This window comes from Schistocerca serialis, chromosome 4, assembly GCF_023864345.2.
Source record: "Schistocerca serialis cubense isolate TAMUIC-IGC-003099 chromosome 4, iqSchSeri2.2, whole genome shotgun sequence".
NCBI lineage: Eukaryota > Metazoa > Arthropoda > Insecta > Orthoptera > Acrididae > Schistocerca > Schistocerca serialis.
The window spans coordinates 113,180,398-113,205,924 of NC_064641.1; the positions used below are offsets into that span (position 1 = coordinate 113,180,398).

Genomic DNA, 25,527 nt, shown 5'->3' on the forward strand with positions numbered 1-25,527 from the left:
AGGGAATACTGAATGTTACGTCATGCAGAATACACTCATTTACTTCGGCTCCTCGTGATCTACGCTACAGGAGAAGTGAGATACATAAAGTTGACAGTGTGAGGACAGACCTGATAGCACAACTGTGCAACTACACAGTGTTACCAGATAAAATGGTGCTGCGGAATCGAAAGTGTAGTACGGACTTTGCCACAGTAGCAGACAGCTGGTAATTTAGGACCATGACCGTGGATTACACTTTGGTCAGTGCTGGTTAGAGTGCTGCAACTGTAAATGGAAGGCTTTGTTTGATAGTCTTATGCTGATGCTGTCTGAATAAATTATGCCATTGGATACAAAGCGGTTTAGTTTTGAGACCTAACCCACGAGGGGGGAAGGCACAGTGGTCTGCTTCAGGAATTCCAAGCAATAAAACACAAAAAACAACCCAGGAAGGGAGACATGCATTTGGAATCTGTTCATCGTTACGGGGTCAAACAAGAGGGTAACATTACTGAAACAATGATCGGGCTACTTAGTATATAATAGAGCATACAGATTTCAAGGAGGAAACGTATGAAGACGCAGACTTCCTCGTTATCAATATGTGCGGCATATCTTTCGTGTTAACGAAAGTAAATTCCCGCTTTACCTCTTCTTACGTGTCAAATGAAATGAATGCCATGAGGAACAGAATATTTGTTGACTGCGTCTCTTCTTTCTTCCATCCTTACCAACATATTTCTTCATTCTCGTGGTAATCATGACATTCTATGTGTATGCTGCAAAAGATTACAAGTGGACAAATTCGACATCGAGGTGCAAAGCGTTATATTCAATTCGAATAAGCTTCCGGTGTATTTTTACTTCGTTTGTAGTTTTAGATGATTATGAACGTTACGGAAAATTATCTCACATGCTTTATGTTGAATGAGAAACATTGAATGATCCGTTTTGCTTTCCCTACGTTGAAATGATATAATGTCGGCGTCAACAGCCTTCTTCCACGCCGGAAGCTGAAACCTGTATGATTCTGGATTAACGATAATTGAATGTCTCATATGTATACATAGCCCACAAGGCGACGTCAGAAACCATCAGGGGAGAACGCCGCATAAAAACCAAACGTCCGCGCGCGTCTCCACTCTGAAGAACCGTATCGGAGAATCACGGCAAGCATTTCGCTGAAGAGCTGCCTCGTCAGAGAGCCTAGAAATGGCAGCGTCGTAGCAAGTATTTGTCAACACTCCGATAGTGCATTTACTTCCGGGTGTAGGTCGGCGTTACCTCGCTAAATTCACTTGACATTCGTTTTTCACATCGAAGACTCGTACGATATAATCCACTGCAAGATGACACAATTAGAAAGTATATTTAATTTCTGGACTCCAAGAACGGCGTTCTTCACATAAGTAACACCTGTGTGTGTGCATTCGGGAGGAGGACGGTGCAATCCCGCGCCCGGCCATCCTGATTCAGGTTTTCAATGATTTCCCTAAATCGCTTCAGGCAAATGCCGGGATGGTTCCTTAGGAAGGGCACGGCCGATTTCCTTCCCCATCCTTCCCTAATCCGAGCTTGTGCTCCGTCTCTAATGACATCGTTGTCGACGGGACGTTAAAACAGTAATCTCCACCTCCTCTGTTCGTGTGTTTAAGGTTGCGTTTTGAGGCTCAGGCAACATTGCAGTGACTATATTCCGCCTCTGGCAGCCAGTGTGTCGTTAGCTCAGAGGTTCCCTTGTGCGTTGCAGTGCTTGAACTATAAGACATAGCAGTTCGAATCACGGTAGAAGCCGCTGACTACAACCTTTTATTTTCCATTTTAATTAATGGAGTTGCAAACTGCTAGTAAAAATTTCTTATGCGAAATCTGAAGAATGCCTTTAAACATCAATCTTCGTCCGATTTCGACTTAGTAAATTAAGTTAATATCATGGATTTCTGCTTTGCAAATTCCAAGGTGCTTCACTGCAAAATAGACCCTGAAAAGATTCAAACCGGCTGTCAACGATATAAATTTGAGCTTTGTTAGTCATATAGGTCTAACATGTCAGAAGGTTGTTTATGAAGTGCACATGTTCATTAATATAGTTCCCTTCTTCTAAATTTTTGCAATAGCATTTAACTGTAGACGTTTTCTAACACCGGCGTTAGCAGTTCCTTTCCGTTCTCTGAAACCTTCAAAACGACAAATTTTTCTGGTTTAAATCTGATGATCTTAACTATCACTTCCAATCAACAATAAATACTTCATGAACTCCAAATGTGCAGTGTTCCTGCACTGCTACAGAGCATGCATTGCAAGGTATTCACAGTTTATCGCATAGACTTACCATAAGGAATGATACAAGAACTGTAATACACTTTACACCACAGACGCTCACTCTGGCTTGACGAAAACATCCAAACATTGACCAAAAGTTGCACAAATAATTGAGTTTGAAAGGAAAAGAAACGAGGTATGAAGCAGTTATAAATTCATCGAATGTAGTGAGGTGGTTTCATTTCGTCCCAGTCTATAAAATTAATTTCGGGCCATACTCAGCTCTTGCCGATTAATGTAATATAATACCCGCCTACTAATCAGGGCGTCTGTCTCCGTTGCTTTTGAGCGTGAATGGAAATTGTAGAAATTTTCTGTGGAGCAACATTTAATAATAAAGCGTTTTAAATCATCAAAAGCGATGAGCGGTAGCAGGCGCTTTCGATAAAGAACGGGGGAGTGCAGCGCCGCTGCTGTCGCCACGGCCGCTGCCAGTAGCCAGCAAATGGATCCCGGAGCTTTGCCGCATACGGCGTCCAGAGGAGGACAGTCTGCAGGAAATCTGCCGCAAAATCGTTACTGGATAAAATTTTGATATCGGTGTGTCACAAAGCGAAATAGATTGAATCTGCGCTACCATTACATTCACGTCTTCAGCATTCAGACAGAAGAGGCTATAAAAATATTTTATACCAGCTGCTCTCGATCCACTGACATTATGAACAGAAACAACGCACGCTACCGCTAGACCACAGGCGTAGTCAGCCTACAGTTTCTCTATCATGGGACAAGTTTTCCTCCAGGAAGTGCCGCAGTCTACAGTGTTGCCAGATTGTGCAGATAACCGGACTTAGAGAATTAGCGAGTTGGCCAGTTTTTTTGTCCCATGTCGCGATCGGCGCGGACTTAGCCTCTGAAGCGGCCGGCCGCCGGTCAAGTTTTATGTCAAAGAGTGTACCTCAGACGAACCGGTCTCTAGTAGGAGCCTGTGGATGGCAGTAAATGTGTGTGGTTCTGGCACTCAACAATTCGGAAATCACCGAACGTACAAACGTTGGGCAGAAAGAGCATTTATATCCGCCTCCCCGTAAGTCCTTTCCTCCCAAGAATAACACTCCATTTCCTGTCCGACCCGCATAGTAACAAACACAAGAGTTTCCCCGTTTGATGACAAACTGACGCAGGGCGAGCAAGACTCCGCAGCGTGAACAGGTGCTGCCCTTTGTGCAACACGTATGGAACAGGCATCTGCGCAGCCAAAATCAACACGTCCACGTCCCAGCAAAAGGTGGAAAATACGAAGTGTTGTCCCACCTGGTCTCATTTACCTTGATGTCACAAATACACTGAAATCGTTGCCCTGCAGGCCTGCCAACATGACGGCTCGGATGGCACATTGTGTGTCTACCGTCTTGGCGGTGCGCGACGCTGTCCAACAACGTCTAACGCTAAGGGATGCGGACATGGGTTGCTGTGTGAAATATGTTTCTCATCACCCACTCAACCAGCCCTCTTATTTTCTACAGAAATTTCAGATAGATCGTGTATATACACCACTGGCCATTAAAATTGTTACACCAAGAAGAAATGCAGATGATAAACAGGTATTCGTTAAACAAATATATTATACTAGAACTGACATACGATTACATTTTCACGCAATTTGGGTGCATAGATCGTGAGAAATCAGTACCCAGAACAACCACCTCTGGCCGTAATAACGGCCTTGATGCGCCTGGGCTTTGAGTCAAACAGAGCTTGGATGCCGTGTACAGGTACAGCTGCCCATGCAGCTTCAACACGATACCACAGTTCATCAAGAAGAGTGACTGGCGTATTGTGACGAGCCAGTTGCTCAGCCACTATTGACCAGACGTTTTCAATTGGTGAAACGGCAGCAGTCGAATATTTTCTGTATCCAGAAAGCCCCTTACAGGACCTGCAACATGCGGTCGTGCATTATCCTGCTGAAATGTAGGGTTTCGCAGGGATTGAATGAAGGGTAGAGCCACAGGTCGTAGCACATCTGAAATGTAACGTCCACTGTTTGAAGTGCGGTCAATGTGAACAAGAGGTGACCGAGGCGTGTAACTAATGGCACCCCATACCACGCCGGGTGATACGCCAGTATGGCGATGACGAATACACACTTCCAATGTGCGTTCACCGCGATGTCGCCAAACACGGATGCGACCATCATGATCCTGTAAACAGAACCTGGATTCATCCGAAAAAATGACGTTTTGCCATTCGTGCACCCAGGTTCGTCGTTGAGTACACCATCGCAGGTGCCCCTGTCTGTGATGCAACGTCGAGGGTAACCGGAGCCGTAGTCTACGAGCTGATAGTCCGTGCTGTTGCAAACGTCGTCGAACTGTTCGTACAAATGGTTGTTGTCTTGCAAACGTCCCCATCTGTTGACTCAGGGATCGAGACGTGGCTGCACGATCCGTTACAACCATGCGGATCAGACGCCTGTCATCTCGACTGCTAGTGATACGAGGCCGTTGGGATCCAGCACGGCGTCCTGTATTACCCTCCTGAACCCACCGATTCCATATTCTGCTAACAGTCATTGGATCTCGACCAATGCGAGCAGCAATGTCGCGATACGATAAACCGCAATCGCGATAGGCTACAATCCGACCTTTATCAAAGTCGGTAACGTGATGGTACGCATTTCTCCTCCTTACACGAGGCATCACAACAACGTTTCACCAGGCAACGCCGCTCAACTGCTGTTTGTGTATGAGAAATCGGTTGGAAACTTTCCTCATGTCAGCACGTTGCAGGTGTCGCCACCGGCGCCAACCTTGTGTCGATGCTCTGAAAAGCTAATCATTTGCATATCACAGCATCTTCTTTCTGTCCGTTAAATTTCCCGTCTGTAGCACGTCATCTTCGTGGTGTAGCAATTTGAATGGCCAGTAGTGTATAATCAGATGCACATGGCAGATGTTAACGACCATGTGGTTGAAATTCACCCATAGTGACAAATAAAATATTTTATTCAAATAAGACCGCCCATGGAGTCAAGTATAAAGAAGACAATTTCCTCTCTTAACTATATAACTGTATGTATGGGATATCATCACCGAGCTCCTGTAGACACGACATGATGATTCTACGTTTTTGCTTAAAAATCTGTAATGGGAGTAGGCACAAATGATGAAAAATTAGCAAGTGGTCGGCAATATTTGGCGCCTCTAAGATTGATTTTATCCCTTACATAAGTCACGTTTTCTTTATTAATTAGATATGAATTGTCTATACTGCTGATTATTAAAACTGGACCTCTATGAAGATCCTATACAACAAACCTGAAATTTGTGTGAAGTGTACCACAAGCTTGCATATGGTTAGCGTTTCGGCTCACCCACTGGTGTAACTAAAATTGGCGCCTCTTGCAAATTATTCCATTTCTACATTAATCTGTCTCTTTAATAATTAAAGAGACAAATTAATATAGAAATGAGACAGTCTTTGATCATTAAAAAGACAAATTAATGAAGAAATGAAACATTTACAACAGGCGTTTTGTACTTTCATGTGACTTAAGGTTGGCATAATTGAGATGAGGTGTGAAGGCTGACGAATAAAACTTGTTTTGTTGACACTGGTATCCACAATTAAAGCAACAAACGGATATTTTGCAAAGTACCGTTTGTTTTGCCACAAAATACGCACATCAAAAAAAGTCTTGCTTCACCTCGGTTCCGAGAGTTCCGGAAGCGGTACAGAAAATTGGAATAGAGAACATCATTTCCGCCCCTTTTATTGCTCACATTACATGTTGTACCACCGTACAGCGAGACCGTCAAAGGAGGTGGTCCAGATTTCTGTACACACCGGTATCTCTAATTCCAAGTAGCACGTCCTCTTGTATTGATGCATGTCTGTATTCGTCGTGGCATACTATCCACAAGTTTGTCCCACTCCTCAACGGCGATTTGGGGGTTCACGCGTCCATAAACAGCCCTTTTCAATCTATCCCAGGTATGTTCGATAGGGTTCATGTCTGGAGAACATGCTGGCCACTCTAGTCGAGCGATGTTGTTATCCTGAAGGAAGTCATTCACAAGATCTGCACGATGGGGGCGCGAATTGTTGTCTATGGAGACGAATGCCTCACCAATATGCTGCCGATATTGTTGCACTATCGGTCAGAGAATGGCATTAACGTATCGTACAGCCGTTACGGCGCCTTCCATGATCACCAGCAGCGAACGCCGGCCCCACTTAATGCCACCCCGAAACAGCAGGGAACCTCCACCTTGCTGCACTCGCTGGACAGTGTGTCTAAGGCGTTCAGCCTGACCGGATTGCCTCCAAACACGTCTCCGTGGTTGAAGGCATATGCGACACTCATCGGTGAAGAGAACGTGACGCTAATCCTTAGCGGTCCATTCGGCATGTTGTTGGGTCCATCTGTACCGGGCTGCATGGTGTCGTGATTGCAAAGATGGACCTCATCATGGACGTCGGGAGTGAAGATGCGCATCATGCAGCCTATTGCATGTAACTTGAGTCGTAAACGACGTCCTGTGGCCGCACGAAAAGCATTATTCAACATGGTGCCATTTCTTCCAGGGCCGGCCGAAGTGGCCGTGCGGTTAAAGGCGCTGCAGTCTGGAACCGCAGGACCGCTACGGTCGCAGGTTCGAATCCTGCCTCGGGCATGGATGTTTGTGATGTCCTTAGGTTAGTTAGGTTTAACTAGTTCTAAGTTCTAGGGGACTAATGACCTCAGCAGTTGAGTCCCATAGTGCTCAGAGCCGTTTTTTTTTTTCTTTCAGGGTTCCTCCGAGCCGTAATCCGTAGGTAGCGGTCATCCGTTGCAATAATGCCCCTTGGGCGGCCTGAGTGAGGCATGTCATTGACAGTTCCTGTCTCTCTGTATCTCCTCCATGTCCGAACACTATCGCTTTGGTTGACTCCGAGACGCCTGGACACTTCCCTTGTTGAGAGCCCTTCCTGCCACAAAGTAACAATGCGGACGCTTTCGAACCGCGGTATTGGCCCGTCTAGGCATGGTTGAACTACAGACAACTCTAGGCATGTACCTCCTTCCTGGTGGAATGACTGGAACTGATCGGCTGTCGGACCCGCACCGTCTAATAGGCACTCCTCATGCATGGTTGTTTACATCTTTGGGAGGGTTAGTGACATCTCTGAACAGTCAAAGGGACTGTGTCTGTGATACAATATCCAGAGACAACGTCTGTCCTGAGGAATTCTGGGAACTGGGATGATGCAAAACTTTTTTTGTTGTATGTGGTATAGATAGGTGATTGTAAAGTAGAAACCATGTAAATGAAATAGAACGTAAACAACTGCAACATGCGTAACCGTAGACAAATATGTTCTTTGTTTTTTCCAACTGAAGCGGATCTCAACACATTTTGACAACTGGTTAATGTGCTCAGTATGGGTGTGACCAGCTCCGCCATCAGTACCGGCCTGACAACGATGGGGCATTCTTTAAATGATGTCATCAATCTCATGTTGAGCCAATAACGCCCATTCTACTTGCAGAGCTGCTCGTAATTCTTGGAGAGTGGTTGGTGCATGCTAACGTGATGCAACCCGTATCCCTAGTGTATATCAGACATGCTCTATGGGATTCAAAGTGGGAGAGCGAGCAGGCAAAGCCATGCATGCAAATTCTACCGTTTCCAAGAAAATATCAACCACCTGTGCTCTATGAGGTCGAGCATTATCGTCCATCAGTGGGAAATCTGGGCCCACAGCACCTCGCAAAAACCCCACGTGAGGTCTCAAGATCCGGTCTCGATACTTGAAAACTGTTAAACCTTGCTGATTCAACCTTATAAGTTCATGAAGAAGTGTTCGAGTGATCAATATAATCCCTGTCCACATCATTAGGGACCCTCCTCGCTGTCGGTCTGTTTCCTCAGTGTTTAGGTCCTGAAATCGGGTTTCACGTTCCCTCCAGATGCGAAGCCGCCAATAATCACTCTCCAGACCAAATCGGGACTCATCTGTGGAAAGAACATTGGCCCACCATTCGACCGTCCAGATGGCATGTTGACAACTCCGCTCCAGACGTTACCTTCTGTGAAGACGTATCAGAAGTACACATACAGCAAGTCTTCGGCAATAAAGGCCAATCTGCAGAAGCCTTCTGTACACCGTTTGCCTCAAGAAAAATGGTCCGGTGGATGCTGCGAGGTCATGTGCCAGTTGCCAAGCAGTACTAAGGCGGTAGCATCGTTCCTTTACAGCCAAATAACGGTCCTCTCTTTCTGGTGTCACACGTGGTCGGCCCCGTCCTGGTCTTCAGGCTACAGTTCCGGTCTCTATAAACTGTCGCCACATCTGAGAAGCAACAGAAATATTCACATTAACCCATGGGGCCACATGTTTGCGACCGTCCTGCTTCCATTCTTGCTATGGCCCTCCTCCACAGAGAGTCTGTAGGCATTTTCTCTATGCCGCACTGCACCGACTGTGACAGTGTACATAGCGACTGTGGATTTGCATTACCCGGCAAATACCACCCCGTTTGATAGGTGCCCTGACGTCATCATTGGCGTGGTCGTTCGTTGACCGTAATGATATACTCCGTGCAGAACGCGATCGTACGGACGGTTTGAATGATTATATCGTGCATTAGAGACAGGGCGGGGAAACAGTGGCTTGTTGCTTTAATTTTGGACACCAGTGTATATCCTCAGCATTGCATTTAACAATGACATGACATAATTACATACATTAATCTTTGTTCCATAGATCATGAATATGACATTTCATAATGATTTGGAATGTGTCACTTTAACTTAAGTTTTCTTTATACAAAATAACTAATTAATTAATTTTTTTTTACAGTTACTACTTCATATCTAAGAATTCATCTATTGAGTAGGAGTAGTTGTCATTCAGAAATTCTTTTAATTTGCTTTTAAATGTTGGTTGGCTCTCTGTCAGACTTTTAATACTATTTGGTAAATGACCAAAGACTTTTGTGGCAGCATAATTCACCCCTTTCTGTGCCAAAGTGAGATTTAATCCAGAATAGCGGATATCATCCTTTCTTCTAGTGTTGTAGTTATGCACCTCACTGTTATTCTTGAATTGGGATGGGTTATTAATGACAAAATTAAGTGCATGTATGTATTGCAAAGCTACTGTGAATATCCCGAGTTCCTTAAATAAATGTCTGCAAGGTGATCTTGGGTGGGCTCCAGCTATTATTCTGACCACCTGAAGTTTCCAGATTAGTTGAACAACTTGTAGTGATGCATGTTTTTCTTTCTGAAGGCGAAAGACCAGCTAAAATGTTTTGATTTTACAGCATGGTGAAACTTGTATGAACCACGGAAGTTTTTATAAATGGGTAGAACAGTTCAGAAAGGTCGAACCTCTGTGACTGACAAGCAGTGTCTGGACTGGCCAGTTGAAGTGTCAACACCTGATGTTATTCATGAAGATCTGATGTGTTTCAGTTGACCATTTAGCAAAAACAGTCGTAGCAAGAGTTCGACAAGTTCATAACATAATCAGTAACGAAAGTACAGCAAAATGTGCAATGTAGGCCCCAAATGAGATGATGCAACAACACAAGGAATCAAGGTGTGTGTGTGTGTGTGTGTGTGTGTGTGTGTGTTGTTTCTAGTCAAGAAGAGTTTTTATAGCACATCACAAAATTTTTGCACTTTATGATTTTGAGACCATCTAATGGAATGTTTCCTTGATCTTGATTTCCCTAACGGTGGTATTAGGAGTACACCACTGAAACAGTCCAGTTGTCGATCCATAAATTCTGTCTGTTGCTAGGCTTTGTTTTTTTCTTGCTTTTTTTTTCATTGTAGCCATACAGTACCAATGCTACAAGGTTCATGCTATTCAGTACCCTTGAACCTAGACAGCTTATCCCTCCATGGTCTTTGATCCATTGTGTCGAAGATGCTGAAAGAGAAATTTGTTCCAGTGGAGTAACACACAGAGAAGCTGAACTCAATGTATTTCCTACAATGTACAACTCCTGAACTTCTCTTAGTGAATCAACTACACACGCATTACATTCCAGCCAGATGTTTTCATGCATCGACCTCACATGAGATTCGGAACAGTAGTAGAATAAAAACAGTATATCAATGCTGCGATGATTTCTTTATCATCATGAAGGTCATGTGCACTCCACATCTTTCCCTCACAACGCCATGGAGCAAACAACCCAGCAGGTAGAAGCAACAGGCCATGACCCGCATCACCGATAGCATGGGATTGGTACAGTTTTCTCAACAAAGATCCGTACATCCCATTTGTCTGTCAATAATAAACAAATTGTGAACAGACAGCAACCAAATCCTTATGGTTGTGAAGCAATTTAAAATTGAGTATTTGTACTACTACCTCTTTGCTCACTAAAATTCTTCTGCAGTGAGAAAACAGTAAGTAGTGTCTGTCATGCCTATTTTTGTTCTCATCTTAAATATGGGGTCACATTTTCAAAAACTCCAAAGCAGCCATCATCACATTCGAACTACGAAAAATGTCATTATAATCATGACTGGATGCAAACCTAGAGACTCATGTAAAACACTGTTTAAGATCTGTGATACTCCACCTCTATCACATATTTACATGTTGAGCATGATGAAAACTTATAATCATTTAAAAATGTAATAGTTAAAGACAGTACAGCGAAGGGGAAAGAACCTCCTTATATTCATGACCCCTATACCAGACAAAATGAAAACTTAATTTTTACACAGATCATTACTTCTGTGTCAGGAATGTACTTTTCAGTTAATCTTTATAACAATAGCAGATACTAATGTCAAAACTTTTGAACAATAATATTTGGAGCAACACTGCTTTCACTCTATGGAATAATATTTAAATGTATGAAATCTGTCACACAAATGGGAAGGATTTGTGATTGGTAGCAATAAAAATGTGACAACAACAAAGCTTAAGAAAACAGCATAGCAAATATATCCTACGTATAAAGCTGTTTTGTTCATTATTTTCACAGGAACATCATGAAATTGTTTAAAAACAACCTGCTTCTGTTATTTGATTGCTTGTATTTTAGTTAACAATGTGTTGTCGTAGGCTACTACACAAAATGTAACCACACTTTTCAACATGTCAGGGAAAATGTAAAATCTGTTTTAAATTACTCGTGATAATATTCTTAAACAGAGATGAACACATAAAATACATTAAATTAATCCATTACAGTTTAAGAACATTTTATTTCTGGAAATTTGCGATGTTATAAAAATTGGGCAAAGATGATAACACTTTTCTGTATTTGAAATACTGAATAATTTTAATGCACATTGTAATTTTTAGCATAATTTGTACTCTATCACTAATGTTTCAGCATTTCAAACATAGTACATTATCTTCATATAATGAAATAACAGTATAGTCTTCTACCTAGTCTTAAACAACACATTGTATAAAAGAAACATTTAAAATGTTGCCTTAGATACACAGCATAAATATCTTAACCTATCGAAAAACATACAGTTCGGAATTTTTAAAACAAACTGTCTCTGTTTCTAGTATTTTTAGCAATGCTTACAATAGCCTTTCAATTCTTGAAAACAGTAACACTGTCCATGATAAAACAGCAACCATTGATTGTGGCACACACAAGATTGTTGGTGGTCTTGTTCATTTTCTGGAGATTAAACAGCCAGTGATATCAGTCCACTTTATCACCTATGAACACAAGTCAAATTGCAGTTGTATGGTCTGCTTTTTGCTCACCAAATTATCTGAAAGGCCACTGTGTCCATGCAGTTTCAAGAATGGCTGCAAATTCTGTAGGAAGACCGATATTGCTGCCATTGCCACAATCAACAATTTTCCTATAACGTAGTACTGTACAATATTATAAAATAAATACAAGTTACTTTTCCTTCTTTCTCCATATTTATAGCTGCAAACCAGATCATTCAGTCTTATGCAAATTTGTGAAGGAAATACAAAACAAAGATAAGATTACTTTAATACATGTACAAATTATTGATACTGCTAAGAAGAAAAGAACAAAGGAATGATGTAAAAAGTCATACTGACTCAGGTACATATTAATTTTATCCCCAAAAATGTGTAGTAAGATTTTCTCATGCCACAGAGGTAATCTAAATTTCAGAGTATTACAGAACATGTTAAGAAACTTTACTACAATGTAAAATATAGCAGACAAAATAAAACAAGCCATGTTTTGTCTTCTGTAGCGTAAGTGTGGATACAAGTTTGAAGTGTATAAAAAGAGGAATATCAGTTACTGAAACAGTTACAAGCATTTATCTCTTTTTCTGCTGAGCAGTTGTCTAAGAAAGAGCACTGAATCCAATTAAATGAACCATTACATATCTTTACAATATTGGTCTCATGCATAAAACTCTTATAATTTTTCACATGCTTTAAAGCAGAAGTGATAACATTGTAAAAACACTATTAGAAATTTAGTACGAAATTCAAAATAAGGGGAAGACATATTTACATTAAAGCTGGAAAACCATATCAATGGTGCACAACAGGAACTGAATCCTGATCTAGCGGGCACTAACAACTCACAGTTTATTCATAACAAACAAATATATAAAACATGTCTTGCACCCTGAGCTTCCATATGTTCACAAACCGAAAGCAATACTCTGTTCCATACAAAATTTCAAATTTTGTGTAGCTCACATGCTATGTTTATTCCTTCTCATGAACAGCCTCATTTCATACGCTTTATCACTATATATTCTCTGTGGATTGGTCAGAATATAATATGTATTGGATGAAACTCCCAGACACTGAAAAACTAGTCCTCCTTTCCTATCAGGAAGTGCCATACTACAAGGCACCATTTACAACAGTAGCACTCTGCAGAGTAAAGCATTTTCTCAGTTTAGATTCACAACTTCATTTTGAGGCTGTCGCTGCAATCATGAGTGGGACCAGGTTAGAGACAAGCTGCTGTAGGACCTTGGCCCTCACCCTGCCGACCTCGATGACCTCCTCGTGGCACACCTCCTGGTCACCGTCGTAGTTGAGGGCACACTTGTTGGTGATCAGGCTGAGGGCAAACACCTCCATCCCGCAGTGGCGTGCCACAATAACTTCGTGGACTGTGCTCATTCCTAACAAAACAAGAGTATTTTGTTAAATTCATATTATTACACAATGAAGCTACAGAATATTAATAACAGGTTGTATTAAAATGAATATGAAGTTTTCACAACGCAAAAGCAAGTAAATGGTGACAGTCATTAAAATCAATCTTGGAGGTGATCAGCATTTGTTTATTTCATTTTGTTTTCTTTATTTTATTTTGTTTTGTTTTGTTTTTATTAGTCTGTAGACAGCTCTCATGGTGCACAAAACATCATGCATGTTGATAATTAACAGCAAAAACTGTGGATGAAAGTATACAATAAAAGGAAGGAAAAATCCTCCAGTGATCAAGAGTTTGTGGATGAGCTGTTTGTGACATAACCGTGAATGTGTGGTTATGAGTTGCCACACACTTCAGTTAGTACAAATGTATTTGAAACCTAGACTTTTTCCATCACTGGGTTGGTGGTCAAAGATTTTTACAGTTCATTACTTCACTCCTTTATGTACAACACAAAGGCTGAGTCATTAATTACGCAAATAATTTCTGCTTCTAGTATTAAATTCATTAATGTTGCCAATCAGTCGCAGTTTGAAAGCAACATCAACAAACTTCACAACAGAATAATTTTATTGTGAGGCTGTTCTCAGTATGCCCAACTGCTTAAAGATTTTGTAGGAAATTTCTGGTAGAATATAAATATTTCACGAGTAAAGGAGACCAATCACTGGAAAGCAGAAGCATATAGGTGTCAACTGGCGGAAAGTGGCACACTCTAAAGGTGATGTGGGGACACGAATTGGGAGGGAGTGACAGGATCACCCCCTCCCAATTAACATCCCCATGTCAATTCAGCATGTGCTGCTCCCCACTGGCTCTGATACTCATGGGTCACATATCTAGTCTGTGCACCTGCCTCACCTCCCCCTCACATTCCTAGCCAGCAAACCTGCTGCCTCCCTCTGAGCTGCCACCCCCTCCACTCTTCTTCCTGCCTCCCACCTCACACACACACACCCTCTACCCACACAATGACACCTGACAACTCCCACACTGGCTTAGTCCACCTCCCAAAATGCAGAACTGACATACTGTTTCCAGCTGTCTTCGTATACAGGCATAGGTGTGCTTTTCAGTGAGAGGTTTACAAGAAGTTGTAAGAGTGGAGAGCTTGTATTACCCTGCTTCCATGCGAGAAACATATTTCCCAGAACATGATGCCACAAGAAGATGAATTAAAACAAATAAAGCAAGTCTACATTTGACATTTTCAGCTTCAAAGTCTGATACTGTCTCTAACACAAAATCTGCAGTGCTTAGACATTTAAGAAGGTCTGTAACATTATGACTTCCAGTTCCGTAAACACCTAACAATTGAGAGTATTCTGGTTCATTAATTTATTTATCCCCCTGCATTACTTCTAATGGTGTGGCGAGAACTTGCACTGTAGGCCTGCTGAATTTTATGTATTGTGTTTTATCTCAATTCAGTGACTGTCCATTTTCAGAGAACCAGTTATTAATTTTCAAGACAAATTTACATTTTCACATGTTGATGTTACTCCATTAGGCTTGCTTATAAGGCTTGTACCATAAGCAAACAGCACTATTTCTGACTCTTGGATATATGAAGGCATATTATTTATATACAAATGCAGACCCAATATTGATCTGTGACATCCACTTAGTGATTGTTTCCCATGGTGAAGGTGTGTTTCATTGTGTACACTCCCTGGCTTCCTTAATGCAATACCCTACGGCCTTTTAGACAGGCAAGATGAAAACCAGTTCTATTAATATCTCTGATACCACAATATTAGTGTTTCTCTAAGAGAATACTGTGAACTACAAAACGAAGCGATTTTGACAAGTCATAGAGAAAAACAGTTACCAATATTTCATTTAAGTTCTGTATAATTTGATTCGTAGATTGAAAAATGGCATGTTCTGAGGAGAAACCTTTTCGAAATTTAAAGAGATGCTGATATTGATTAAATATCTTATTTTGAGAGGTGAGTTATTGTGCACACATACACAATTTTATGTGGTTACTTGGAGATAGCCATGTGAAGGGAACATTTATTTTGCATTGCCAGGTTTCTAGAAAGGGCTCACAGTACCAGTACTTGTCAAGCTTGCTCAGTGTCCATTATGTGAAAGCCAGAGCCAGTATCACATGCTGCAAGTCATGCTGGAAAACCAGGACCACGTGGTCACATTATCGAGTTAGATATGAATGCATTTTACAGTTAACCAGAGGAAATGCTAAGAGGTCTATCTGACAACACCAAAAAACTATGTTGTCTTTAGCACTAAAACACTCATGAGTACCAAGCCAAGTCGGCTAGCACCTGAGGTACAGAAGTTGCCTTGCAGTGCCCAAGATGTACCCTCACCTGTCACGATACGGCCAGCTCACTACTCTTTTAGAAACATGGGTGGTGATTGCCTCTGCTGATTCTCGTCTTTAATGTAAGATTCTCAGTTTACATCTGTAAGTGGCAATTCTTCAATTATGATGGTTTTATTAGTAATTCTACACCTCATTGGACAGACAGGGTTTTGAGCCACTGTCTAGGCGAATCAAGTCCGGCATCTCGTCACTTTCCCCCATATTCTGCAGAAGAGTTTAAATAAGGAAGCAGAGCACCAAATACGGAAACCTGTGAACCCTCTTTGTGATAAAGACATGAGGTGTATGTTTTGGGATCATGACATGCTGCAAATGTTAGCAAATATATCTCTTCAGTGCTTCATGGTGCTACCCATTGGGTAAAGCACACCAACATCAGTAGTACTAGGGAGACGATCTTTCATGATGTTATGAAAGAACACATCTACCTGTAACAGTAAAAATCTTGTAATTTCTACAGTGAGTGCCTTTTATCTGACCTACAACTGTTCCCTAATACCACCTGAAGTGAGACAAACAATTAAGAGGGCCTCTATTGAATTCTGACAACAGCTTTCGCATCCCGCAACTACCCTCCCGACCTGGTACAGAAGCAAATAACCAGAGCCACTTCCTCATCCCCTCAAACCCAGAATCCCCCACAGAAGAACCACAAAAGTGCCCCACTTGTGACAGGATACTTTCCGGGACTGGACCAGACTCTGAATGTGGCTCTCCAGCGGGGATACGACTGCCTCAAATCCTGCCCTGAAATGAGATCCATCCTTCATGAAATCCTCCCCACTCCACCAAGAGTGTCTTTCCGCCGTCCACCTAACCTTCATAACCTGTTAGTTCATCCCTATGAAATCCCCAAACCACCTTCCCTACCCTCTGGCCCCTATCCTTGTAACCGCCCCCTGGTGTAAAACCTGTCCCATGCACCCTCCCACCACCACCTACTCCAGTCCTGTAACCCTGAAGGTGTACACGATCAAAGGCAGAGCCACATGTGAAAGCACCCACGTGATTTACCAACTGACCTGCCTACACTGTGATGCATTCTATGTGGGAATGACCAGCAACAAACTGTCCATTCGCATGAATGGACACAGGCAGACAGTGTTTGTTGGTAATGAGGATCACCCTGTGGCCAAACATGCCTTGGTGCACGGCCAGCACATCTTGGCACAGTGTTACACCGTCCGGGTTATCTGGATACTTCCCACCAACACCAACCTATCCGAACTCCAGAGATGGGACCTTGCTCTTCAATATACCCTCTCTTCCCGTTACCCACCAGGCCTCAATCTCCGCTAATTTCAAGTTGCCGCCACTCATACCTCACCTGTCATTCAACATCATCTTTGCCTCTGCACTTCCGCCTCGACTGACATCTCTGCCCAAACTCTTTGTCTTTAAATGTGTGTGCTTGTGTCTGTATATGTGTGGATGGACATATGTGTGTGTCTGCACGAGTGTATACCCGTCCTTTTTTCCCCCTAAGGTAAGTCTTTCCACTCCCGGGATTGGAATGACTCCTTGCCCTCTCCCTTGAGGCCCGCTTCCTTTCGTCTTTCCCTCTCGTTCCCTCTTTCCTGATGGGGCGGCGGTTTGTTGCGAGAGCTTGAATTTTGTGTGTGTGTGTGTGTGTGTGTGTGTGTGTGTGTGTGTGTGTGTGTGTTTGTGTTTCTATCGGCCTGCCTCGGCCTGCCAGCGCTTTCGTGTGGTGAGTCACATCATCTTTGTTTTTGGATGTATTTTTCCCGCCTGGAATGTTTCCCTCTATATATATATATATATATATATATATATATATATATATATATATATATATATATATATATATAAACAAAGATGTTTTTAGATATATTTCTCCCACGTGGAATGTTCCCTCTATATATATATGTATATCTATATATCTATATTGGGAAAACATTCCACGCGGGAAAAATGTATTTGGGAGCAAGGATAATGTGACTTGCTGTGCGGGGGTGCTGGCGGGTCGATGGGGGCACGGACGGACACATGCATGCACACGGGGTTCGGGCTTTCGCAGCCAACGGTTGCTTCGTCAGGGGGGGGGGGGGGGGGATGTGGGTTTTGGGGGAGAGGGTGGGGAGTCATTCCAATCCCTAAGGTAAGTCTTTCCGCTCCCGGGATTGGAATGACTCCTTACCCTCTCCTTTAAAACCCACATCCTTTCGTCTTTCCCTCTTCTTCCCTCTTTCCTGACGAAGCAACCTTGGGTTGTGAAAGCTTGAAATTTGTGTGTGTGTGCGTGTGTGTGTGTGTGTGTGTGTGTGTGTGTGTGTGTGTGTGTGTGTTTTTTTTATTGTCTTCTATCAACAGACCAACGCTTTCGTTTGGTAAGTAACAGCATCTTTATTTTTAGATATATGCTTTATTTTTAGATATATTTTCCCATGTGGAATGTTTCCCTCTTTTTATATGGAATAAAGCACAAGTCACATCCTAATGTCCATCTGTTGTAGAATCCCAGGACATATTCTGAGGTCAGACATAATGAGATATCTCTAACAAAATAACCACCCAGCAAGGATTCTGAAAACTTTGGTTGTGGGAACCCCAACTTCCGCTGTTCTCACATGGCGTTCTGAAACCCATGGATCAAGACAAATGATTAAAAACTAAACTTAACTCCATCCGAACAGGACTTGGAAGGCCCAATGGTACTGACTGGCCACTGTGTGATCCTCAGCACACAGGCTTCACTGGACGCAGATATGGAGGGGCATGTGGTCAGTACACGACTCTCCCGGCCATATGTCAGTTTACAAGACTGGAGTCACTACTTCTCAATCAAGTAGCTCATCAGTTTGCCTCACAAATGCTGAGTGCACCCCGCTTGCCAACAGCACTTGGCAGACCGGATGGTCATCCATCCATACCAGCCCAACAGCACTTAACTTGGGCTATGTACGGGAACCTGTGTTACCACTGCGGCAAGACCGTTGGCAAGGTAAATGATTAGATTCAGTATTTCTTGACTCCCAGAATGCATTTGACTCAGTACCATACTAACACTAATTAATGAAAATATGATCATAAGGAGTTTGAAACAAAATTTTTGACTGGTTTAAGGATTTGATGGTATGATGGACATGGCATATACAGATACATGTCATCACTGTTGAAATACAAGTTATATTCTCCAGTATGCAGTTATGTAATTATATCCAGAATGAGATTTTCACTCTGCAGCAGAGTGTGTGCTTCCCATTCAACTCTTCCACCAGGAGGAGCAGCCACTGACTCCGGAACCTTGTGAAAGTTCAATCCTTTTGCATGTGTGTTCCCTTGCTGCCGCTTGGTGGGTAGATTTTTTTATCCGTCCATTTACATTATATTATCAATTATTGATTATTTTCATTGTGATGATACAGTTTGCATTAAAATTGCTGGAATAGGGTGAAAAATCCAGCTCCTTTTGTTACAAGCTCATGGGAATTTTCCTTAAAGAAAATTAGCCTCCTCCTGACCAATGAATCCTTGCACCACCTTGCAGGAACCAAGCTGGTTTGACTGTTACACCTAAGGTATTGAGATAACCTCTGAAACTGGTGCAGACTACCATACAGCAGTGTGAATTCACTTCATCCTGTAGAAAAATGAACTCTGTGATACTCCTAGCAACAAACTACCCATATGCTAGTTTCTAATGCACACAGACCACAAAATGTGCTATGTCCCCTATGTGCTGGAAGACACTGCAGTGTTTCTGATCTTCATGTTATGGACATCAAACAAAACGTGTACCTATCTCATGAGGGCTGTGCACAGTGCCACCTTATGCAGTGTCGGTGGTGCCTTGTGCAGTGTGCCCAGTTCAGCACTCGGGTCCAACACTGTTCTGACTATAGCTGCAGCACTCTAGTGTTAGTCAGGTAGCCTTACAGCCACTGCTGTGGAATGAGAGAGCAACTTCTTTACACTGACAGGCCCAGAAGCAGCACCAGGGTTTACTGCAGCCTGTGTAAAGTTTGTTCTCTTTCTGCATGCTTATAAGTACTCGGTAAACCACTGTTAAGTGGCATAACTGTGTGTTCTTAGCATTGCACCACATGTTATGGTTTTTCTCGTTCTAATTGTGCATGGAGTGGATGAAGTATAGCTGCTTAAATGCCTCAGTGCTCACTGTAATTAGTCCAACATTGTCATCATGGACCCTGAAGCAGTGATTTATAGCAGGTGCAGTATATTCCTAAGTTCTTCATTTGATACTGGTTCTTGATACTTCAAGTAGACTTTTGCAGGATAATTTGTATCTATCCTTGTGTGTCTGCCAGTACTAATTTTTCAAAATTCTTATGGCACTCCTGTTAGTTAAACTTGTGATCATTCGTGGTGACCTTCATCCAATATTTTCAAAATCCCCTGTTAGCCCTACTTGGTATGGTTCTCACACATTTCATCAATATTCTAAGATCAAATACACAAGTCATTTGTGTGCAGTGTACTTTGTAGACTGCATTCTCCCAGTATTCTACCAAGGAACTGACATCTAACCCTAGCCTTCCCCACGACATAACCTGTGCAATAGTGCCATTTTCTCCACAAACTGTTACACCCAGGTATTTGTATGAGTTGCCTGTTTCTAACTGTTACTCATTGTTACTGTAGTTCACAGTACACTAAATTTTCGCATTTTGTTAAGTGAACTGCACAGGTTTACATTTCTGAACATTTTAAGCAAGTCGCCACTCTTCACACCACTTTCAAATCTACTCAGGATCTGACTGATATCTGTAGAGGTGTTTTTTATTTATTTTATTTTATTTCATTCAGATAATAAATCATTATAGATAACTGCATCTGTAAAAAAATATTTGAAGTACAATTACATATGAAACTTCCTGGCAGATTAAAACTGTGTGCCGGACCGGGACCTTTGCCTTTCGCAGGCCAAGTGCTCTACCAACTGAGCTACCAAAGCACAACACACAACCTCTCCTCACAGCTTCAGTTTTGCCAGTACCTCGTCTCCTACCATCCAGACTTCACAGAAGCTCTTCTGCGAACCTTACAGACCTAGCACCACTCCACTGCAGAGTGAAAATCTCATTTTGGAAACATCCCCCCAGGCTGTGGCCTGAGCCATGTCTCCACAATGTCCTTTCGTCCAGGAGTGCTAGTTCTGCAAGGTTCACAGAGGAGCTTCTTCGAAGTTTGGAAGGTAGGAGATGAGGTACTGGCAGAACTGAGGCTGTGAGGACGGGTCATGAGTCATGCTTGGATAGCTCAGTCAGCAGAGCACTTGCCCATGAAAGGCAAAGGTTCCAAGTTCGTCTCATTCTGTCACACAGTTTTAATCTGCCAGGAAGACTAACTGGATGGTATGAGAAAGAAAGACCTTCTCATCCCATCCGCCTCCTCTGACCCAGGGTTCTGGGTGACTTTTCTAAACTGCACCCTTTCCCTAAACCTCTCCAGTCCTTTTCCTTTAACCCTCTTCCTTCCCCTCAACTCTTCCACCAGAAGAAGAGCCACTGGCTACAGAACCTTGTGAAAGTTCAATCCTTTTGCATGCATGTTGCCCTGCTGCCACTTAGTGAGTAGATTTTTTTATCTGTCTATTTAAAATGTAGTATTAGTTTGATGAAATGACTGATGCTTACAGATGCAGAAAATGGTGAACATTTTAAGAACATATAAATTATTGTTTTCATGGCCTATCAATGTAACAAAATATTCTCAGTTTTTCATCTTCTGGCCAGAAGATGGAAGGCATGTATGCCACACAACAAGAAACCCACAAAAATTTTCTGAACATCTTAATGTTATGTCACAATATGTTCCAGTGATCAGTGTCAAATCAGTGTGCAATCCGTTGCTGACATAAGCAGAAGCATATCATGTCATAAGGAAGCCCTGACTTTACAAACTGATCATTAGCAAGAATGACCTGACATTTGCTGTTCATAGCAGCTTTAGATAACAACAAATCCTGAAACTTCCTGGCAGATTGAAACTGTGTGCCGCACCAATACTCTAACTCAGGACCTTTGCCTTTTGCAGGCAAGTCCTCTACCATGTGAGCTACCCAAGCATGACTCGTGGCCTATCCTCACAGCTTCACTTCCGCCAGTACCTGAAGCTGTGAAGACAGGGTGCAAGTCATGCTTGGGTAGCTCAGATGGTAGAGCACTTGCCCACAAAAGGCAAAGGTCCCGAGTTCGAGTCTCGGTCTGGCACGCAGTTTTAATCTGCCAGGAACTTTCATATCAGCGCACACTCGCTGCAGAGTGAAAATCTTATTCTGGAAACAACAAATCCTTTTCAAGCATCTCTTTATGATGTAGTTTCACATTCTATGATTTCTACTATTTACATTTCATCACTCACTGTCATACAGTCCAGAAATTCGCAGAATAAAACTGAGAAAGTCAAGTTTCTGTAAGCTGAATAATATTTCTTACCAATAGCATCCACTCCCATCAATTTGAGGCATCTGTTTTCTGCAACAGTTTCATAGTTTGGCCCACCTATGCAGCAGTAAATCCCTTCCTTCACAACATCTGAAATACCCATCTGTTTGGCCACTTCATGGGCTTTCTTGCGGAGATTTACATTATATGCTTTGTTCATTGACACAAAGCGTGGTCCAAACCTGTGAACATTAAATGGATATTGCTTTATTAAGGATTCATAACTTTTTGTTTTCTGGATTTGTCATCCCATTTGCCCTCCCTACAAAAACAGAAACAAGATCTATGCAGTTCACAAAAAAATTGAGCACAGCTTTCTTAGGAAGATGAACATTATAGCCTGTTCGCAAATATGTATATCCAATGATTTTCAAAGTACTACACTATCCATTAACATTAATGTAACCACCTGTCAGAAGCCTGAATAACCACCTGCAGCACTGCTCCGAGATGTGCAGGGAGACAGTCATGTTCTGAAGGTACTGACAGGGATGTGGAGCCCTGCCGATTCCAGTGCCATGCCCAGCAATGCTAAGTTTCTCTACTGTGGATCCATGGCACAGACTGAGATGTACCCACAGATTCTCGAGTGGGATTAAATCTGGGGAGTTTGATGGCCCGGGGAGCATGATTAACTTATCCGGTGCTCTTCAAACCATACATGTACACTGCGCCTTGTGTGACACATTGCATGCCATCCTGCTCAGGAAAATAAACTACATGCAGGGTTTGACATGGTCCGCAAGGATAAGCACATACTTGTATTGATCCACTGTGCCTTCCAGAATGACAAGATCACCTAGGAAATGCCACAAAAACATTTCCCAGATCATAACATTCCCTCCTCTGGCCTGGACACTTCCGATGTTTGTTGCAGGATTTTTACTTTCAGGCATTCCATGTCAGTGGAGAATGAAATGTGATTCATATGAAAAGGTTAACTGTTGCCCTTAGTAGACATCCAACTGTAGTAATGATGATCAAATTCCAGCCTCTGTTGCCAATGAACAGCAGTCAGCACAGGTGCATGAGCTAGGCGCCTGCTGTGGGGGCCAATTCACAACAACATTCACTGAACAGTCATTGAGGAGACAGTATTGGTAGCCACAGGTTCATCTGAATGGTCAGTGACTCATCAGTTGCACATCTATTTGCTTGTACACATCTCCACAGCTGTCATTCACCCCCTATTATCTATGGCCCATGACGCACAACTGGTTCAGTGCAGTTTTGGACAGTGCCATTTTGCCACACACTGTATACTTTACCCACAGCAGCACGCAAACAGTTAGCAAACTTTTGGAAATGCTTCCACCCTTGGCCAAAAGCCAATGACAATGCCCTTTCAGATAAATTACTCTGGTTCCACTTTACAAGAATGACTGCTCTGTTTTCCACACCTGCAAAACACTTCAATACCCTTCACTGCTAGTGCTGCTATTTGCCATCTGACTAGTTATTGCATATTTATGCCAAGGCGGTGGCCACATGTATGTGCCTGGATAATGTACATAACTTACTCTTAGCAATGTAACAAATTTATCACTCTTCATAAGAACACAAAACATGCCTTTTTGAGAAGAGTATCCACTAGTAGGATACTATTCAATTATGCCTTCAAAATTGTGGTTAGTATTTGTTCTCTTATAGCTGTGCATCTATTGTGATTAGTTAAAATACTGCTGTTACCAACTAAGTTTGCCTCATTGTGTATTAAATGTAAGGATATAACTGCTTGACACTACTAAAGGACAAATGATTGAGAAAGGAAATGGTATTGAGGACTGGCAATGAGCAAAAAGGAGAAAAACAATTACGTGTAAACATACATACGGACATAGTTGACAGAATCATATGAATTAAAATTTATGGTCGAGAAACTAGTAAAAGTGGGAAAGAATACGGGATGAGGATAAATACAAGAAGGACAAAATTGAACAGAATCTGAAAACAAAAAGGCATTTGAAGGCAAGAATGTTGAACAAATAAAATCTTTAAAATACTTAGGAAGGTGAGTGGTAGAAAATGGAAACTGTGGAGAAAATAAGAAATAGTGTAGCTATGGGTGAAAGATCTTTTGAGAAGCTGGGAGATCTGTTAACAACAGAAAGAATTCTGACAGAACTGCCAGAGTTGGCGGTCATGCATGAGTGAAGTGTGCATACTTATATGTATGAATTGTGTGTGTTTCTCTTTTGCTGATAAGGGCTGTGGCCAAAAGCTTAACGTAAGTGTCTTAATTATGCCTGTCTGCAGCTTAATGTGTCTTCTTTATGGTAATTAGCAACCTATCTTTTCCTACATTGTAGAACTAAGAGAGATACATAAAGTGCTTTGTCTGGAGTATGGAATTATATGGCAATGTACAATTTGCAATCAAAAAGATAAAGGGAAAATACTTTTATAGTTCTGAAATGTCATTTTGGACAAAATGCTTTAGGTGAAATGGAAAGTGAGAGAGGAAAGTAGTCATCTTAGAACCAAAGAGGGAAGAAAACTACCGGAAAAGAATAGGGAAAACATAATGTCTGGTTCATATTCCGAAGAAATTGCACACAACAAAGAGATACTGGAAGAAAGATTCCAAAGAAGAGGGAGCAGGAGAGGGAGAGGAATCCCGGATGACATTAAAAATGCACAATATTAGTTGCAGATTCAGGAAGGGGCAACAGACAGAGGAAAGCAAAGGTCAATCTGTACCTGTCGAACTCACCAAGGAATAACTGCTGCAGGTATTGCATACAAGCCAAACTGCATGTATGTCTCTAAAGCATATTCCATAAGAAACAAATAGGCAAAAGGAAACACTCTCCTTGATAGCACTCACCTTTCATCATTTGGACCAATAAGAGGGCCATTTCCAGCAAATCCCATCAGACTGATGTGGTCCTTGATTAGCATGATGTCACCAACCTTCAGGTCATCATTGATGCCTCCAGCAGCATTGGTGGCAATCAGGTGGGTCACCCCTATCAGCTTCATGACCCTCACAGGCATGGCACACTGCGCAGATCAAAATCTGTCTTTAAGCTACCATTCGAGTCATCAATTTCAGCAGTTACACACACGGAATAAAGATCAGCAATCTCTCTAGTTTAGATACAATAACAGAGCATTACAACTGTTAGTTTTGGCCATCTTCAGAATCTACAATATTAAATTTCAAGATTTTGATTTAGCCTATGATTCCTTTTCCTATTGTAGATTCTGAAAGAGCTAATGAATGGCTGAAGATGGTTATGATAGTAATCAGTTTGAAATAGTTTCTAAAACAAAAGGGAGTGTATAAATGTCACTCTTCTCCACTGATAAAATGTAATTTTTTCCAGAAATATTTATCTTATATTTAA

At 42.0% G+C, this 25,527-nt stretch overlaps 1 protein-coding gene across 1 annotated transcript in view; it reads right to left on the bottom strand.

Annotated features, from left to right (window-relative positions):
• Window positions 1-11,448: 11,448 nt before the first annotated feature.
• LOC126473521 (purine nucleoside phosphorylase-like) overlaps window positions 11,449-25,527 on the bottom strand; it is a 74,601-nt gene continuing 60,522 nt past the window's right edge. Inside the window, exons 4-6 of the mRNA XM_050100623.1 lie at window positions 25,005-25,180; window positions 22,169-22,359; window positions 11,449-13,361 (exon numbers count right to left, since the gene is read on the bottom strand). Of these exons, the coding sequence (XP_049956580.1) occupies window positions 13,144-13,361; window positions 22,169-22,359; window positions 25,005-25,180 (585 nt within the window). The 3' untranslated portion in view covers window positions 11,449-13,143. The remainder of the gene's footprint in view (window positions 13,362-22,168; window positions 22,360-25,004; window positions 25,181-25,527) is intronic.